Source organism: Phascolarctos cinereus, unplaced genomic scaffold, assembly GCF_003287225.1.
Source record: "Phascolarctos cinereus isolate Bilbo 61053 unplaced genomic scaffold, phaCin_HiC Scaffold_3;HRSCAF=262, whole genome shotgun sequence".
Lineage (NCBI taxonomy): Eukaryota > Metazoa > Chordata > Mammalia > Diprotodontia > Phascolarctidae > Phascolarctos > Phascolarctos cinereus.
The window spans coordinates 236,722,816-236,743,032 of NW_027555736.1; the positions used below are offsets into that span (position 1 = coordinate 236,722,816).

Genomic DNA, 20,217 nt, shown 5'->3' on the forward strand with positions numbered 1-20,217 from the left:
TAATCAAGTGGGTTAAATGGATCCAAGTAAGTGGATTAGTCTAATTTTAGAAAATGTGCTGAGAAAGGAGGAGGTAGACAAGTAAATTACATTACAGAAAAAGACACAAAATCCTATTACAGCAGAGGGGAAAAAGGGGGTGGCATTGTTTGAACCTTACTCTCGGCAGATTTGGCTCAAGAAGGGAATAACATAATCAGTTAGGTATAGAAATCTAACTTGCCCTATAGGCAGTAGGAAGGAAAAGGGGAAAGAAAAGGGAGGGGATAGAAGGAGGAAGAAGCAGTAAGCAAAGGGAAAAAGGGAAGGGTCAAAAGCAAAACACTAGTGAATAATTTTTACTTACAACTTCACTAATGTGAAAATATGTTTAGTAGAAATGTAAATGTATAGCCTATGTCAGATTGTGCGCCATCTTGGGGAGGGTGTTGGGAAGGAAGGGGGAGAAAAATTTTAAACTCAAAAGCATATGGAAGTGATTGTTGAGAAATCAAAATAAACTAATAAAACAAAAAAAGTTAGATATGATATTGAGGCAGCTATTTGTCAAGTTATTAATAACAATAGAGAGATCTATTGTCTCTTCTGGGTACTAAGATATAACTGAGAGCCCCCTAAGACTTCTGCAAACAGATTACTATTACCTACCTCTAGTGATTCATGTGTGAACTGGTGAAATAGTGCCAAAAGTAACCTAGAAAGTACTGCATAAGATTATTAAGTATTGGGCAAGAAACTATTAGACCATAGGGGAATAGGTACGATTTTCCTCACTGTTGCTCATTGAAAGCAGAGGTGCAAAAGAGGAGAATTAGCTAGATGAAAATACAGTATCTCAGGATGGAGTTTGGATTTCTGGATGATGACTTAAGATGCAGGAAAAAACAAAGTACTAGTCAGAGATTGTATCTAACAAGAGTGTCATAAATCTATTAAGAAAGACTTAAAAATAGTAGAAAAGAGAGAAAACTGCTTACATATGCCTACCAAGCTAGGCATCACAGAGAGTACCTACAATGAAGAAAGAAAACCTAAGAAAGGAAAAAATAATAAAAACTAGTGGCCTTAAATATTTATTCAAAGATGCAATACTTTGGGTGAAAAGAAGAACTAAAGGTCCTAAACATAAAATAAGCATGCCAGACAATGTTAATCTTTCCTTTCCTCTGCCTAGGAGCTCAATTTCCCCCAAAGTTCTCATCTTATCCACCTTATCAACCACTTTCTTTCTCTTAATGAGAAACATATCCAGAATGGAATTTTCCTGCTTTGGTTCTTCCAACTTTTGAAGGATGGAATTATTATTAAAGTAAGTCAAGTTGTTATTATCTGCCTTGTTTTTGATAGACCTTCAGGAGTTTTCTGGAAAATAGAAGCCATTCATTATTTCAATGTCATACCTCTGCGCCAGGCTTATCATCAATTACCTGAACTCATCTATTTCCTCTCTCTGTCTAAATGGTCTATATATACACTACAGAAGGATAGCAAACATTCCAATGACAAAATTGTTTCTCTTTCTTGTCCCATTGTCCTTCACCCAAATGGTCTCTACTTTGTTTCTCTCCTCTGGTTCCTGAATTTACTTAAAAATCAAGCCACTTAGAGTGTCATTCTGAATTTCCTCATCTGTAATACACTTTCTTCTCAGGGATTTTGCAAGAATAAAATGAGATAATGTATGTAAAGTTCTTTGCAAACTTTAAAGCACTCTATAGACATTAGGGTTTTGTTTTGTTTTGCTTTGCTGTTTTCACAGGGCAAATTAGTCCAGGAGATTCGGAGAATTTTAGAGAATGCAATTCTGAAGATACAGAAATTGTCTGAGGACATTGATGCATTAACCAACTTGGATTTTTATTTATTTTTCATTTTATTTTTAACTTACATATAGAAGATGGAATCTCAGCAGGAAACAGAAAATGAATGGGAGTGTTGCACAATTCTATAAAATACTGTCAATGGTGCTAACGCTCAGAGAGAGCTGAGATTGAGGGGGGAAGCTAAGGTAGTATTTCATATTTTTTTAGTTAAGAAAAAGTGAATATAAAAGAAGGTGTGGGATCATTTCTTTGGAGTAGATGGAGCAGTAATAACTGACAAGGAGAAGGGAGGGTTGCTATGTTTTCTTTGCTAAAGAGAATAATTTTTATAGCAGAAAGTGACATAAAAATTGTGCATAACAAGGGGGTTGATGGTAGTAAGGCAATGCCTTGCTGCCCTTGATGAATTCAAATCACCTGGCCCAAATAAACCACATTCTTGGTTATTGGAAGAACTGGCAGATTTGAAAACTGAGCTACTGTCAATGATATTAGAAAGTTCATAAAGAATGGGAAAAGTAACATTGAGAAAAGGAAGAAATTATTACAAAGAGCTAACTTGGCTTCCTCAAGAAAAGGTCCTCCAAACTAATCTTATATTATTTTTCCCACATGGTTTAACTAAAGTGGAAGATCAGAAAATGCTTTAAGTATAGTCTCCACAGATTTTTATCAAAACTAAAAACATTATCTCACAACATTATGAAAAAGATGAAGATATATTAGCTAGAGGACAATACAATTAGATGAATTTGCAACTGGTTGAATGTCTGAATTCAAAGAGCAGCTGCTGATGGTTTAATGCCAACTTGGCATAAGGTCTCTAGTGTATTGCTCCAGGGGTCTGTACTTGGCCCTATGTTGTTTAACATTTTTTATCAAGTACTTGGATGAAAGCATAAATAGCATCAAATTTGTAGATAATACCTATGCTGAAAGGGATAGTTAACACATGATATAACTGAATCAGGATCCCAAAACGATCTCCACAGTCCAGACCTCTGGGCTGAATCTAATATGATGAATTTAATAAAGACAAATTATAATGTCTTCCATTGGGTTTTAAAAAATCCATTTTGCAAGTTCAGGATGGGAGAGACATGGTTAGAAAACAATTTTTCTGGAGAGGAAAAGGAACTTGAGCCAGCTAGATAAAAAGTCAGTACTTCAATATGACAAAAACAAAAAAAGCAAACTGCATTTTTTTTTTGTTGTATTAACTAAGAGAGACATGGTCTCCAGGATCACAAAGGTACAAGCCACTTTGCTCTGCCTTGAGTAGACCATGTCTGGAGTACAGTGTGTTGAGCTATGGATATCACCATTTGGGAAGGATATCAATAAGCTGGAGAGCATCCAGAAGTAGTTTCCCAGGATGACAAAAGGTCTTGAGTTCATATCAGATGAGAATTGATTGAAGAAAAAATTAAGAGTCCTTGATGTGAAGAAGGCAGCCACAGACCTTTGCACCAGTTGTCCTCCTTGTCTGGAATGCACTCCAGTCTCACCTCCATTTCTTGGAATTCCTGGCTTACTTTCAAGACTCAGCTCAAATGACTTCACTTCCAAGACTCACCTTCTATAAGAAGTCTTTCCTGACCCCACTTCCCACTCCCCAGATGCTAATACCTTCTCTCCCATAACCAGCTTGTATTCATTTTGTATATATTAATGCCTTCCCTCTGTAATTACCCACTAACTACCTTGTATATATCTTATTTGTATATGATTGCTTTCATTGTGCCTTCCCCATTAGATTTGTGGGCTTTAGGGCAGGGACTGCTTTTGTCTTTCTTTTTCTCCCTAGCTCTTAGCATAGTGAGTATGTTTACACATATAGTATATACTTAATAAATGATCTCAGGCTTGTTGACATTAATATGTATATGCTTACATCTGTAGTTCATTGTCCCAAACTGCTACTCACACTGTAAGGCAGCTTGTTATCTGTCTCCTAAGGGTCTTAGAAATAATGCTGAGGAATTAGGGACCTTTTGTGCTGTCACTTATGGACCTTTAATACATCCATCCATCTGATGTGTTCTTTATTGTTTACCAGACAGATTTAATTAGTTTTTAGAAAAGAGTATTTATGGAGATGGTAGAGTAAGAACAACTGATACAAAATTTCCCCCTCCCCAAACGTCTAAGATTTTGCTCACTTCTTGCACACAAAAGGTCATGGGGGGAAGGCAGGCTCAAGCTTAAAGAATACATGTGGCAAAGGGGTATTTCCCAGTTGGATGGACGTCTTTTCCTTTCTTCATGAAGTTTTCAGGAAGTCCTCCTTTTGTGTACAGCTTTCTTCTAGGCTCTGAAGGTCAGTGCCCTTGCAGAATCTTAAAGCTGCCTTACTGAAGAGTATCAAGTTTGTCCTTGGCCACTGCTGTTCCTAAGGCATTTCTACCAGCTCCATTGTGAAGTCCAAATCTTCTGACCTTTCATAGTTCACAAGGTCATATTCTGGTCAAGAGGTTTTTCCCTTCCACACCCCCAAAGGATTCCCTCTCAAGAGCTTGACCAGGCTGGTCTGCTATTAGAATGCCAGGTCTCAAACTGGCTTGCTGTTTTATTTGAGCTCTACAGGGGTATACCTGATTATCTTCAACCAAGCATCAAGCGTTACCTGTGTCGCCTCACTCAGTTTTTGGTTTACACCTTTGATAAATTCTTTCAAAAGAAGTGCCCAGGAATTGTTCATACTTGGTTTACACATGTAATTGATTGATTCTGTAACTCCAAAAGAGCTCTTACCTGATAAAGATATCAGAGTGTAGGAAGCCTTGATGGTTACATTAATTGGGGTCGAGGAATGTGAGATACCCCTCTTACACACACAAATAATATACTTATACATCTATCTAACCCTATAAGTATAGAGTTTTATATATATATATATATATATATATATATATATATATATATATAGATATAGATATAGATATAGATATATAACTATATAGTTTTATACATAGATCTAGATCTATACATATATACCTACATATACATATATAAATATATAATACATATATAGATATATTTATATAGATATATAGTTTTCTCTACATAACTATGTATAAAACTATATATTGTATATGCATATGTATACATATGTATATGTAAACACACACACACGTGTGTGTGTGTGTGTATACCTTTATTTGAATGTAAATTCTTTGGAGGCTCAGACTGTCTCACTTTTGTCACTGTACAAAATAAAGCATAAGATATATATGTTGACTGACTTACTGATTAGGGCAGCTCAGTCTCAAGGAGGGAAGTACAAAGCTGAGTGAATTAATTGTCCACAGACACTTAAGGGCTTGTTTTCTAGAGATCTGGTCCAAATGGGGAGAATCAAGGTGATATGAGGGTGGATGATAAAAAGATTAAGTATTCTGACCATGATTCACAGAGTAAATAAATGTGGCAGGTGGGATTTGAATCCAGGTTTCTCTTGACTCTGAGTTCCAGCCCTTTTTCTACTATACATGCTGCCTTTAAGAAAGCCAGAATTGAAACCTAGACAGTTGATTAAATTATTTCTTGGATTTATTTTCCAAGAAATTCTCAGATTTTGTATCCCAAACATTGGCTAGCAAAACCTCTCTCTAAAGTCTCTCTTTGTAAATTCTCTGAAATAAGTTCCTTAAAACTCCATGGTTTTAGCGTGGTAGTATTTAAATAACTGAACAGATTTAAGTTATCATCTTAACATTTTTAAGTGATGCTTTTTTCAAGGTTGAATGATGAGGCACGCTAAGCGATGCTGAAAACCTTCCCTACTTACCGAGCCATAGCCCTGCCATTCCACAGAGGCAGCCCCATGGTAGGGCTGAGAAAGATGACCAGTGCTCCACTTTGGTAAAATATAGGATGATTGGTGTGAAGGAGATGAAGATTAAATTAAAGAAACCTAAGGTGGAAAAAAAGTGGGCCGCTTCACCAAAGTTGGCACTTCCAAGAAACATCTTAAATAAAACCTAGAATGAGAGAAAGCATTACTCAGTAACCAAGTTTACTGTAGTCAACACGCTTGCTGGATTAGAAAGCTAACTTATATCAACTATTCACTAGTTACTGTACGCAAGTCTTTTGCCTCTTTAGATTGTAAGCTTTTTGAGTATAGGATTTAGCTTCATCTCTCTAGTACCAAGCACAAGTTCTCACACATAGTAAGTGCCAACAAGAATAGGTACTTAAAAAATGTTTCTTCCCTTCCCTTCACTTTCCCCTTCCCTTTAGTAAATGTTTGATTAGTTAAATTTCTAATATTCTAAATTCCTAAGGCTGATCCAAAATGAAATGCAAAACATGGCACATTATTCATGTAAGAAAGAGCATGTTATAGGACATACTGCTTCCATTTTCTATTTGAACAGTTAGGATATTAATTACCATCACGAATTCACAAAAAGTGATTGATAGATTGGGTGATCAATAAAATTACACACCAGCTCTCAAACCTATCTTCAGTTATAGCTTGAGAGGTCACTGACTCTACCCTGGAAGCACCTGAGATTCACTTCATCCTTGTTTTGACATACATTGCAAACTATATTTTACACGGGGACCTTGTCATTATGTTGTCAAGAGAGATAACATTGATGCCTTGGATGTATATGACATTTATCTTCTAGAGAGTTCAAGATGCCTTCACAAATATTGTGGTTATCTTCAGAATTTTTTTTTTCTGTGTAATATTAGTCCTGTGAGATATAGAAAGGGCACCAAGATCAGCCATTTTTTCATTTCCCCCACCCCCGAGCTGGAATCTTTTAGACTTCTCCATCATGTCCCTTCACAGGTACCTTCCACTTCCTCCCCCACCCCCACTTTCAGCTTCCCTCTGTGTATTGTCTCCATTAGAGTCTAAATTCCCTGAGGATAGAGACTGTATTTTTCGTCTTTGCAACCCTAGTGCTTAGCACAGTGTCTGACACACAGCAGGCACTTAATGAATGTTTATTGACTGACTAATTAATTGAGTAACTTGCCCAAAGCCTTAGATAAAAATTTAGGGGAATCCATATCTTACACCCAGTAGTCCTATATCCTTAATTTCCCTACTGTTTTTCACAATAATCTAAACAATGATGGTGAAGAACGTTCCTGTTTTTTTTTTTTACTTCAGTTAGAGGTGGCAGTATGATTTTCTGTATTAAAACATATGGTACTACTTTTTTGGGGTTTGTTTTGGTATGAACCTGTGATTTCATCAGGATAGTGAATATAACTTAGAGTATTAGAATTTCCTGAATGCATTGGGAGATAAAATGACTTGCTCATGATCACGTTAACTAATTGGTATCAAAGGCAGGAACCCAGTACTGATTCCAAGGTCATCCCTGTATCCACTATACCAGGTTTCTCATAGTACTACAGATATAATAATAATTACTATTCATAGTAATAGTAATAATTTATATAGCTTTTTAAAGTTTTCAAAGAATTTTACATACATTTTCTCATTTGATCAGAACAACCCTGCAAAGCAGGTGGCCCATTTTACAGAAGATGAAACTTGAGGCTGAGACTTGCCCAGCACTAAACAGCTGGTAAGCGTCTGAAGATGGATTAGAATTTAGATCTATAGCCTTATAGTTAACACTAATTCCACAAGTTCACAAAACATTTCAGATACTGCTGTTACTATTATATTTTCCTTAGTGAGACTGTATTAGACTGACTACATCAAACATCTCAGGGCAGTCCCAGTTCAGGAGAAAGTCAAGGATGAATGCTGAGTCAGGAAAAAACTCATCAATCTTTTCAAATGGAATCACTGGACAAAGAAATGTTAATATGGAAATGAGCCCTGAGCTGTTGTATTAGTGGAGAGTTAAAAAAATATAGGCAGCTAGAAGCTCCACAAAGAGAATTTTTAGCCTTTTGAGTAGTTTTTCCAACTAAATACCAAGGGTAGTAGAAATGGTACATTTGTTTAAGGTACAGCCAAAAAGCCAGCTCTTTAAAGTAAAGCTTTGGTGAAAACCTTTTAGATCTACCCTGTGTGTTTCTTTGTCTTCACTACCAGGGTCTATTGTGATTTCTCTGTATAGGAGTTCCATTCATGATAGTGAGAGCCCTTTGCTAAGAATGAGTAATGAGTACATAGTGGACACTGTCTTTGTAGATCAGAGACCAATGTTATGCTCTTGGCTTGCTGCAAACATAAAAGTAAAGGTAAAACTAACAGCAGTGGATCATTTTATTTTATTTTTCAGTCATCAAGCATTCATGTTTTCCCTTTCACCTTTCCCCACCAGAAAGAAGAAAAAAGAGAGGGAGAGAAAAAGAGAGGGAAAGAGGAAGTGAGAGAAATAGATGGAGAGAGAAACAAATAGAAAGAAGGAGGGGAAGGGAAGAGGGAAGGAATGAGAAAAGAAAGAAAGAAGAAAAAAGATAGGGAGAGAAAAAGGGGGAGGGAGGGAGGAAAGAAGGAAGAAAGAGAGGGGGGGAGAAAGATAAGGAAGGATAAAGAGAGGAAGAAAGAACTCCCATATTACATAAACATAGTCAAGTAAAACATCTTCCAATGTTAGTCTCATTAAAAAATAAACTGCTTATTCTGCAAATTAATTTATTATCTCTTTGTCATGAGCTAGGTAGTGTTTTTTTTGTTTTGTTTTGTTTTTGGTGAGGCAACTGGGGTTAAGTGACTTGCCCAGGGTCACACAGCTAGTAAGTGTCAAGTATCTGAGGCCACATTTGAACTCAAGTCCTCCTGATTCCAAGGCCAGAGCTCTATCCACCGTGCCACCTGGCTGCCCAGTGGGTAGTGTTCTTTTTCAGACTTCTGGAATCATGGTTGATCATGCAGTTGATCAGAGTTCTTAGTCTTTCAAAATTGTTCATTTTTATGGTATTGATACTATAGCATAAATTGTTCATCTGATTCTTACTTCATTCTGCATTAGTTCATACAAGTCTTTCTGTGTCTCTAAAATTATTTTCCCAACAGCAATAGTAAGCAATCACATCCATATTCCACAATTTATGCAGCCATTCTTTGATAGACATTCCCTTAGTTTCCATGTTTTTATCATTTTTGACATGGCACACCATAATGTGAATAAAGTCATAGGACTCATATAAAAGTTTAGAACCAGAGGCACTAATCAACTTCTTTCATCAACATAGCCCTATGCAATTTAATTAAAAGAGCATCAAGATTGGGACTTTGAAGATCATACCACAAGCTACCTTACTAATATTTCCTGCTAAAAACACAAAAATGGCAGAGTGAAATGTGATCTCACCCATACGTGTTATAGTGGATAGAAAACTGGGCCCAGAGCCAGGAAGTTCTGGGCTGTAGTCCCACTTCAAACATACTATTTGTATGAGCCTGGCCAGATCACTTGACCTCTTAGCGCTCTAGTAAACTCTCTAAAACTTTAAGTTGCAGAGAAGGTGCCAACCAGTGTTAGCAGAGGGAGTCTTCTTCTCCAGAAGATTCCTATACCAATGAAATAATACACCCAAGATCAAAAGAGACAATATTTGTAAAAATAACTTAGCACAGCACCTGACATATATACAAATTCTGATTTTTTTCTGCCTTCCCTACCCCTATGTTTTCCTACCTGAATTTCTTTGTACTTTTTAATTTATTTTACCTTAACAAATGAAGCTCCATCACATACCTTATACAAAGCAGAAGTAGATGCAGATCCAACAGCAAATGCCACTCCTATGATTGAATCAGCATGAAAATTATCAGCATATGCCATCATCACGATGCCCGTGATTGCCATTATTGCAGCAACTATCTGCCAAATGAAAGGTGAAGACAGGAAAGTTGGGTACCACTTTGCTTGGCATCAAGAATGTCACAATCCAATTGTCCCTTGACATTGCATGAAAGTTGCCAAATATCCCCTGCATAACTCTTCTAGAGCAAGGAATGCTGGAGATAAAAGGAAGAGCCCATAATAACAAGAATATTGTGTAAGTTCAGAAAATTCCAGGAATCAGTGATGTAACTGGGCTTCTTTCTCATCAAGTGAGCACACATCAAGTGAGCCAAGGTTACCTTAAGTTAACATCAAAGGTGCGCTATGGCTAGCTCTAAATGGCTTGTGGGGGGCCACTGTTAAATTTTCAGTTACAACTCAGAAATCACAATGCTACATATCAGGGCTTCAGTTATGTTTTTGTCAATTCTCTAGACTTAAGAAAGCCTTAATAGTGCCAACTGAACTTAAAAATGTGTATTTATTTTTGCATGTTAAAAATTTAGCAGCATCCATTTCTCTATAGACATGTAGTCCATCGAGATGTAGTGGAAGTTTCATGGAATCAAGTTATCATTAGACTGGAGGCCTGGAGACTCTAATAAGGCTAATAATGATTATTATAATAACTGTAATTTATATAGTGCCTTAAAGTTTGCAGAGTATTTTACATTCATCATCCCATTTGAGCCTCACAACAGCCCTGGTTAACATCCACTTTTAGAGAAATGATTTCAAGAACAAATTACCTTGCACCTATCTTCATCCATGGTAAATCATTTGACCTCAGTCAACTCAACATTATAGTAAGTCTATTGATACTCTTTCCTCTTAGACCAAGTTATGCTTCTGGGCATACCAACCTGGAAAGACTTAAAACAATGAAATTCCCAAACTGATTTTGGCTAAGCGCTTGTGCAGTCTGAGAAAGCTTCAATGCTAATTGATGGGTTTTTTTCTACTTGAGTTCTGAGTATTACCTTATAAATCATCTATTCCTGTGAATAATATCACTGTAAATGCAATCCTCATATTCACAACTGGATATTACTGAGAAATTATTATAATAGATGTAGTCCTATATCTAAATAACTGTAGACTTGCATGAAGCTGATGCAGAAGAAAACATCTTTGTTAATGACCACAAAAAGCAAACATGGTTTGGTCTTACTTCAGACTCATGCTAAGCATCCTATATGAAGAACAGGGAAAACACTTGGCAAAAGGCAAGGAATAAAAGCCAACTTGTCAGAAATGAAAAACTGTCTTCATAAGATATTATCGACAGGATTCTTTGATGTAAGACATTTCTCACTCTGAGTGAATGTCATGTATCCTTAAGCCACCGGACGTGTTCTATAGTAGAGTTCAAACTATAGGGAATAAAATTTAATGCATACGCTATGAAGTGTTGAGGAAAATTTCCAAAAAAAAAGAAGTAATAGACTCATAAATAAAGATGGTTAGGGGGTTACCTAGAAGTAGTAAATATGGAAAACCTGAAAAAATTATCCTTTATTTTGATTTGGGGATTTTTAGCTTAAATAGGGATTTTAATAGATCATCAGGGACAACCATTTTCAAGATCATATGAAGAGGCATCAAATGTTGCCCTTCTTAACTTATAGGTTAGTACAACCTTGAAAACATGGCAAATTAGCTAAGCAGCTGTGTACACATCTATTTTTTTGAATTCCTTTTACAAAAGGTGAAGTGAGAGAAAAAAAAGTTTAATCAACATCCTTTTCTCCTGATTCCTCCCACCCATATTTATTTTGATCAAATGGATGGGTGATTTTTTCTGAATTGGATTTAATTAATCATGGCATTGATTTTTTTTTTATTTTTAAAAACACGACCTTGATATTTCATATCAGCATCCTTAAAGTGTTTCTATAGCTACTTTCTAGGTGCCATGGGCAACAAGGGCAAGTAGGCTATGTAAAGTGAGAAGTATATTTTATACATAATGTTTATGCACTATAACATGACATGCATTTCTTACTTGGGGATTGGTTGTTCATTAGTTAATATGAATATATGTATGACAATTTTATTTTGAGTTTTCTAATGATATGAATTGAAAATTAGCAAAAATCCTATCAGTTTTGTGGCAATTTAAAATGAAGGCTATGGTGATATCCTTGAAGATCCTCATTACAACCATAGTTCACGTGCCCATAAAAACATGGGACTGGGTTATTTAAGTTGACACATCAGTTACACCAAGTGTCTTGATTACCTTAGTGGAGAATAGTATTTTTACTTCAGAGAGCAAGAGAGTGCTGTAAACTGAGTTCCAAAGAAGGGACATTGTGACAAAAAAGTTTTTCTTTTAACTTCATGTGCAATGATTTATAGCTGATACAGAGTCACATTTTCATTCAATTCTTAGAGGTATCTGGGAGATCTGTTTCTACATGATCAGACTCCAAACCAAAGTAATTTTTGATGAATTCTCTTGCAAACCAAATTGCAAGGGGAGCTTGGCTAATTTGGATAATTGGAGAAAATATGAGATATAAATCTTCAATGATCTCAATCAGTAATTCAAACTACCCAAAGTGCATTAACTAATTGCACAGCATAGCTTTGCTTTATTGATGCAGAGTGTGAAACATACAATTAAATTTCCAGAGAATGAACTCAGAATGAGATCCAGATTTCATAAATTTTTAGAGTCCGATTATCACAAAGGAGGTAAATTGGTTCTGATTAGGGATGGTGGGAAAACATAGGACTATCTCTTTTGGATTCAAACCATTTAGATTCTGTATATATGAGACTCTTAACTGGAATGCTATGGACGAAACCTATACAGTATTAATAGAAAACAACAACAGTTAGAATTTATCTCTATATCAATTTTAATAAATATGAATTATACAAATAAAATATAAATTTATGTGATATATGAATATAACACAAATGTGTAACTGAATTAACCCTGGGAAGGTAGGTGCTATGATTATCCTCATTTTAAAGATGAAGAAACTGAGGCAGAGAGAGGTTAAATGACATACAGAATCATACAGCTAGTAAGCTTCTGAAGCTGAATTTGAATTCAGGTCTTCTTAACTCCAGGTTCAATGCCCTACTCTCTAGGGTTTTCATAAATTAATGCACATTTTCTGGAGCATCTCTAAAACTTCAATTGTTTGGATTTTAAATTAAGTCAGTCAGTTCTAACTTGCATAAAATCATGGGGATCTAAAAAAAATAACAAAATAAGACAAAAAATAAACAAGAGGGAAAGGCCCTCAAAAGGGACTATATTAAAAAGGACGTGCCCTCAGTTAGTGAAAATGTTTTGCCTGTAGTATGATCACAAAATTACTAATTGTATTTTTTTCGGCAAGGCAATTAGGGTTAAGTGACTTCCCCAGGGTCACACAGCTAGTAAGTGTTAAGTGTCTGCTCTGAGACCAGATTTGAACTCAGGTACTTCTGACTCCAGTACCAAAGCTCTATCCACTGTGCCACCTAGCTGCCCCGCCAATTGCCTTTTTTGCCCTTTCAAAACATCATGTCAACATAGCCATAATACCCCTAGATTGAAGTAATACTATCCAAAGGGAAAAGATTAATCTTATTCTCTCAACAGGGTAATTCTATAGCATTTCTTTCTTGTGTCAATCCTTGGAATAGATCCTTGAATTGCACCCTCATCATATAGTGACCCCAAAATAATAATAAAATCAGCAGCACTATCAATATTTCTTTTCTTTGAAAAACTTTGAAACAGCACATCCAGGTGGGCTGTTTCTGATTTTCCCTGATAGGCTGGTACCCTTCCTCCACACTACACCCCCGGAGGAAGCTGCAGTAGAATCTTAAAGATATGAATGAATGATCATGTCTCCCTTTTATCCTGTTATTAATGTTACTTCTTGAAGCTTCATGGGACAGAAAAGAACTTTGTCTCCTGATGACAAATCCTTAAGGCTTAAAGCCTATATACTGCCAGCAGTAAAATGAAAAGAAAGAAATGCTCATTTTACTTTCTTGTGGAGAGAGATTAACCAAGAGCGATAGAGAGCAGAGAAATCATTAAAAACCACAAACATATATATAGCTTCTACTTACAAAAAAAAGAATTAGCAAAGATTAAAAAGGGTTTGTTGCCTTGTTCTCTCTGTGAAAACCTTTTCCGATATCCAAAGTCACGCAGGGTCATTAAACTTCAATAGATGCTAGAGCTAAGAGTCTATGGAAGTCATGAAGGACTCTAGACCTACAAAAGTCAAAAGAAACAGTTGGGTGTATAGGAAATGAAAGAAGTAGGGCTAATATCATAAGAGATTTAGACAGACAATGAAAATCACTTTGCTTCTTCCCTTGGTATTCATGTAGGTGAAATCAAAATTAACGTGGACTTCTTAGGTAGCTTTGAAAGAGATTTCACGAAAGACTGATGTAAGGAGAAGAAAGGTACGTAACTACCTACTTTACCTCAGTAACAGAGAAGGGAAGGATAAGTAGGCTGATTATGTGTATGTGGAATTCAGATATTTTTTACATTAGTGTCAAAGATTCTTTCCCCTTCGCAGGATGCTTTCCTAAAGCACCTTCTGGCACCACCTGAATAGTTTAACCCAAACAAGATAGAGAAATTGCCCTAATTTGCCATAATCTAGAAAGAATATTAGAAAATATTAAACTCTGTCCCACACATGCTGTTCATTGCTTGATTGTTTCAATCCCTGGAACACCACAAAGTCTCCTCAGTGAAATCTATAATTATTTAAAAAAGACCAAATTTAAGCATACTTGCTGGAAAACTAAGTAGATGAAAAATGTATGTTTTCTAATTATGATATGCAACTGGGCAGGCAGCCCACTGAGTCCATCAATATGCTTGAGCATGGACTGCTATTGATGGTGAATTGTGCCCAGAGTTGGATGGGAATAAGAAATTAGCAGCTATGTGGTACATTGAATAGAGCACTGGACCTAGAGTAAAGACAAGTTTAGATCTGGCCTCAGACACTTACTAGCTGTATAACCCTGGGCATCTCACTTAACTACTACCTGCCTCAGTTTCCTCATCTGTAAAATGGAGAGGATAATAGCACCTATCTCACAGGGGTATTGCAAGGATAAAATGGAATAATATTTGTAAACACTTTGCAAACCTTAAAGTGCTATGTAAATACTAGCTATTATTAATAGCTGAGAAGTAGCACTGTGTTTTCAATTATTCTAAGGTCCTTGGTGCTTCTACAAGGGTATAGAGTGGGTATTTCTGGGGACAGAGGCATGATCAAGATGCCAGCTCTGCTACTTGTTAACTTCTTCACAGTCTTTTTCTCCCTTCAGGGACCCCTCTCTGAAAATAATCTGTAACAATATATCTTTTCTCTTGAGTTTGGAAGCCAAAAGACCAACGTCCTGTTTCTTTCAAGCTCTCATTACCTCTGACTCTTACAAATGCCAATAGGCACTTGGAGCAATGAGTGATCAGTCTCCATCAATAAGGAGGATCTTGTGTGAATGGGTTTGGAATCATGAATTATACTACCATCTTCTAAATACTGGTATTATCTTAGTCATAAACTATGGCTTCGAATCATGAAACACAAAGATCTTAGAAAGATGGGAATTATAGGCCAATATGAAGGTGTGCGATGCGTGTAGGCAGGTTTTGGCATTTTATTAATTATGACTGGTATACAAGAAGTTACACAAATGACATCACCAAGGATGTGTATGATTAGAAAAAGTGGTGTGATCTCCAAGTCTCATGATGGAAAATGCTATCCACATCTGGAGAAAGAACTGTGGAGATGGAATGTAGATCGAAGAGTACTATTTGCTCTTTTTTTTCCTTCTGTTTTGTTTTGTTTCCTCTTTATTGTGGTTCCTCCTAATTCTTCCTTACAATATGACTAAGGTGAAAAAAAAAGAGGTGTGCCAACTGTATAGTGATGATTAGAGATGACAGATGTGATAGTTCCATGTTAAATGATACCCTCGGGATAGATAGATAGAAAAGAAATGTTAAAGAAGTTCTCCAGCATATTGTTGGTCTTCTATCAAAAAAGTATCCAAAAAGGATGTGGACACAGATCAGATGAGATGGCAAGGTGTGGCAGGATTCCCAGTCTGCAGAGGTGAAGGCAGCACCCACATTAATGATATCACATGTCTAGTCAACTATCCAAGTAAAAATGAACAAGAGAAGAGAAAATGATTCTAAGTCTCCAATTGAAATCGATAGCTCAAATTGAAATAGTTCAAATCAATGAAAATACTTTTTTTTTCAAAATCCTGCTTGCAGTCACTCTGGAAAACTGTGTATTAGTTGATTGAGATAAAAGACAATTATGAAAAAATAGGACAAGCTGAAATACTCAAGGAAATCCTTGTAAGCCTCTGAGTTCCTCCATACCTCGCCTACAGCCAATACCGATGCTTTTTGTATAATGATCACTGGACCCTTAGAAGACTAGAAAATGTGTGCGTGCTACATTGGAAATATACATATTTATATACTAACATTTTTTGAGATAGTTGGTATTTGTTGAATTATTAGAGGCAGTAAGAGTACAGTAGATAGAAGACTGGACCTGGAGTCAGGAGGATTTGGGTTTGATACTTACTCAACCTCTGTCTCATTTTCCTCATTTGTAAAATGGGGATGATAATAATAGTATCTCCCAGAGTTATTGTGAGGATCAAATGAGATAATTTGTAAAGTCCTTTGCAAACCTTAAAGCACTATATAAATACTAGCTAGTACTACTAAAACTACTACTCCTACTACCACCACCACCACCATCACCACCACCACTAACTACTACTACTACTACTATGACTACTACTGCTACCACTACTATTATTACTACTACTATTACTACCACTACTACTACTACTGCTGCTACTACCTACTACTACTACTACTACTACTACTACTACTACTACTACTACTATTAGCTATATGTAATTATTTCCTCATGTGGAAAAAGAAGATATTTTGGATGTCAAAGGAATTTTTCTTTAATAGTAAAGGGCTTAGGAGGAGGCACTAGATCTGAAAGAAAGGCTTTGATTTTCACATTTTTAAATCTAGTTTCCAACAAAGTGGAACTGGCAGCAGAATGTAACACCAAAGTCCATTTATCTCAGAGATCAATATTTTATTAAGCTATAATCTCTGGTCACTATGAATTTGAAAAATTCCAGTTAAAGTATATAATACATTTGGCACATGGCAGCTTCTTAAGAAATATCTTTCAAATTTGAATTTCCATTAAGCTTGCTAATTTTCATGGAGCTTTCTAAATTAGCTGCAATTGCTATTCAAAAACAGTCTTTGAACATGAAAAATATTCATGAATATTTTAAAAGCAACTTACTTTTCACAACAGAAAACTAAATGTGTCACACCTTATTTTTCTCTGAGTTATTAAGTTTATATTTCATAGTTTGTGTCAAACTAATCACTATACATTTTAAGATTTATTGTGAGCATTGATTTCTGGCAAACTGCGATACTATATGAAATTCATGCTATCACAGCAGACACCCCCAAGTCTGGCCATGAGTCTGTTTTGGCATTAAAACTATACAGGTGGGCATGACCATCTTTCTTGACACCCTTGGAATGAAGCAAATAAGGATAATGGCTAGCCATCTGTTTCTCAACAACTGAAGCTGTAGTATGAACCAAAAATACTTTCCAGCCAAATGTCTGAAGGCAAATCCAGTAGCTGTAAGAAAGTAGTCTAACTGGAAGGATTCTGGAGGAACTATGCTTTGAAATTATTTATAGATGCAGAAGACAAGTAATAGCTGTATTTATGTTGTTGGTACTGTATTTCTCCTTTAATTTCTCAAATAACCTAATTATACAGGTTCTCAGGAGTCTCCAGAGGAAAAGAAATGCTGATGCTGTCAAAAGACAAAATGCTGAATGCGTTTTGAAACTTCTCATATACCATGGCCTGATTATGAGCATCATTAAAATTTTGCTTTGACACTTTTCTGGAATATGACACTATTTAACATTCACAGTAAAAAATGAAGCAATTTCTGATAGCTAAAGAGAAAAACATTTGACTTCTATCAGCAGATCAGTCATTGATTTTCAATACATTGCTATCTAAAAACCAAGTCCTAGAGAGGTTAAACGACTTGGCCAAAATCACACAAACTAGAAAGTAGCAAAGTTGAGATTCACACTGACTTCATTCATTGCCGTATACTACACTGCTTAAATGTGTATGTGCAATTGTTTTTATCTGGAGTATCTTAAATAAACATGACCTTCTTTTAATGAAATGCTTCTCATATCTATAATTGAAAAAAAAATCTCCATTGTAGCACAGCTATTTTCTCATGGGGAAATCTAATGGTTTATATTCTAGAATATAAATCATCGTTTTGACCATGTTGGGAACACCCACAAAGCTCCTTATGCCTCTCCTACCCCTTTTCCATTTTCTATAATAAGGAAGCCAAGATTCCATTATGTCTACGTCAGACCAACTTGTCACTGGTCAAGATTCATTGGTGGTAGGGGCAGCCAGAATCTCTTTTACAACTGAATGCACAAATGACTTCAGCCTGGATCCATTTGGGTTTTAATTCTAAGATTAGCTACCAGAAAACTTCTTACTATGAATGTTTTTTTTTTCCTTCCTAGTGGCTGTTATTAATTAATTCACATGATTGTTCTCTGCAATTAACGCTTTTCTATAAGGAGAAGTTGCCACTCATTTAGTATCACCTGCAAAGACTGATCAAGATTTCTAGCCTGGAAAAGAGAATATTTAAAGTGGACACAATTTTAGGAATATAAATTTAGAGATGGAAGGGACTTTCAAGTTCATATGGTCCCAACCTCCCCCTCCCATTTTACTTTTTTGAGAAAACTGAGAGTCAAAGAGACTAAATGACTTGGTCAAGATCAGTCAGTCAAAGTCAGGATTCGATCACAGATACTAAACTCCAAATACAGGACCTTTTCCACAGTTTCCTAATAACTATTTTTTAATATTTATATCTCAAAATAGATAATATTTGTAAAGTGCTTAATGCAGTACTGGGCCCATAAGTATTAAATAAATATTTGTTTATTTCTTTACACTTGAAAGATTGTCATGTGGAAAAGAGAATAATAATAGCTAACATTTTATAGCATCTACTACGTGCCAAGAGCTTTAAAATTATTATCTCATTTGATACCTAAAACAACCCTGGGAGATAAGTGCTATTATTATCCCCATTTTTCTGATGAGGAAACTGAGGCAAACATGTTAAGTGACCTACCTAGGGTCACTACCCAGCTAGAATCTGAGGCTGGATTTGAACTTGGGTCTTTGTGATTCCAAGTCCAGAGCTATATGCCCTGAGCCACATAACTGCTCCAGATTACATTCATTGTGTTTGGTCCCCACAAGACAGAAATAGGAACAAGGGGTAAGAATTGCAAAGAAGCAGATTTAAGGTTGATATAAGATAAAAAGTTTAAAATAAACTAATTAATAAATTTATTAAGTGCATACCATATGCCATAACTGTCCAATAATTAGAGCTGTTTGACTGCTGGAGTTGAGGAGTGGGTGGAGGAGTGAGTTCCTGGAGAATTTGAGTGCTTAGACTTGTAGAGAAAGAGAATGGGCAGTTCCTGAGCAGTAGCAGAATGAGGTAAAAGAGACATATATGCATGATCCCATAGCTAGAGACAAAGCAAAATACGGAGCTATAATACAGAGGAACAGAAGTCCTGTACTTTGCCCTCCACTATTGCCACAAGTTATTTGGATGGCACAAAGATAGAGTGAAAGCTGGTTGCTATCTAGCAACTGTAAGTTTGTCCCCTTACAGAGGGACCCTAATTCTTTAGGGTAACACAAGACTGGAGGCCTGCATGGTTCAGCAGCTAGGTGGCACAGTGGATAGAGTGCCAGGTCTGAAGTCAGGAAAATTCATCCTCACGAGTTCAAATCTGACCTCAGACACTTTCTAGCTGTGTGACCCTGGCCATGCCACTTAACCTTGTTTGCATCAGTTTCCGTATCAGTAAAATGAGTTAGAGAAGGAAATGGCAAACCACCCCAGTATCTTTGCAAAGAAAACCTGAAATGAGGTCACAGACACAATTGAAATGACAGAACATGACTGAATGTGGCATGGTTCCCTGCTATGAAGAAACCCCCTAAAATGTTGTTGCTTTAGCAACTCCAAGCTCATTTTCCTGCCAAGGGGAATTAATATCCTTTAGATAGTACTGTAGGGCAGGAAGCCTACATGGGATTCTAGGAGGAAGGTAGAACTCATCATAGAAGAGAGTAGAATTGAATTTACTGTGTATGAGCTATTAGGATTCCTCTACGTGTTTTATGAATTTTCTATAGAGAAAAACAAAAGCTGTCTTGTACCCGACATACATTATTACCCAGAGGGCTCACATGGAGACTAGGGAGCCTTTAATCACAGTAACATAGAATTCTATTCTAAGATTCCCAGAGGGAAACTCTTAGTAGTAGCAAAATGATCCAAAGATTTTGGGAGACAGCCCCCAAGACTGGTCTTGTGTAGACCCAGAGTTTGCAATGAAGGGCCACATGTTATATACCCAATTGATTAATAACTTAGCTGAAAAGAAGCACTTAGCATGGAGAGTTGTAATCTCTTCAAAATACGGACAT

The 20,217-nt window shown here is 36.3% G+C and overlaps 1 protein-coding gene across 1 annotated transcript in view; it reads right to left on the reverse strand.

The window, feature by feature from the left end:
* Window positions 1–20,217, reverse strand: part of SLC35F4 (solute carrier family 35 member F4) — a 267,852-nt gene that overhangs the window by 14,595 nt on the left and 233,040 nt on the right. Inside the window, exons 5-6 of the mRNA XM_020986533.2 lie at window positions 9,473–9,598; window positions 5,614–5,806 (exon numbers count right to left, since the gene is read on the reverse strand). Of these exons, the coding sequence (XP_020842192.1) occupies window positions 5,614–5,806; window positions 9,473–9,598 (319 nt within the window). The remainder of the gene's footprint in view (window positions 1–5,613; window positions 5,807–9,472; window positions 9,599–20,217) is intronic.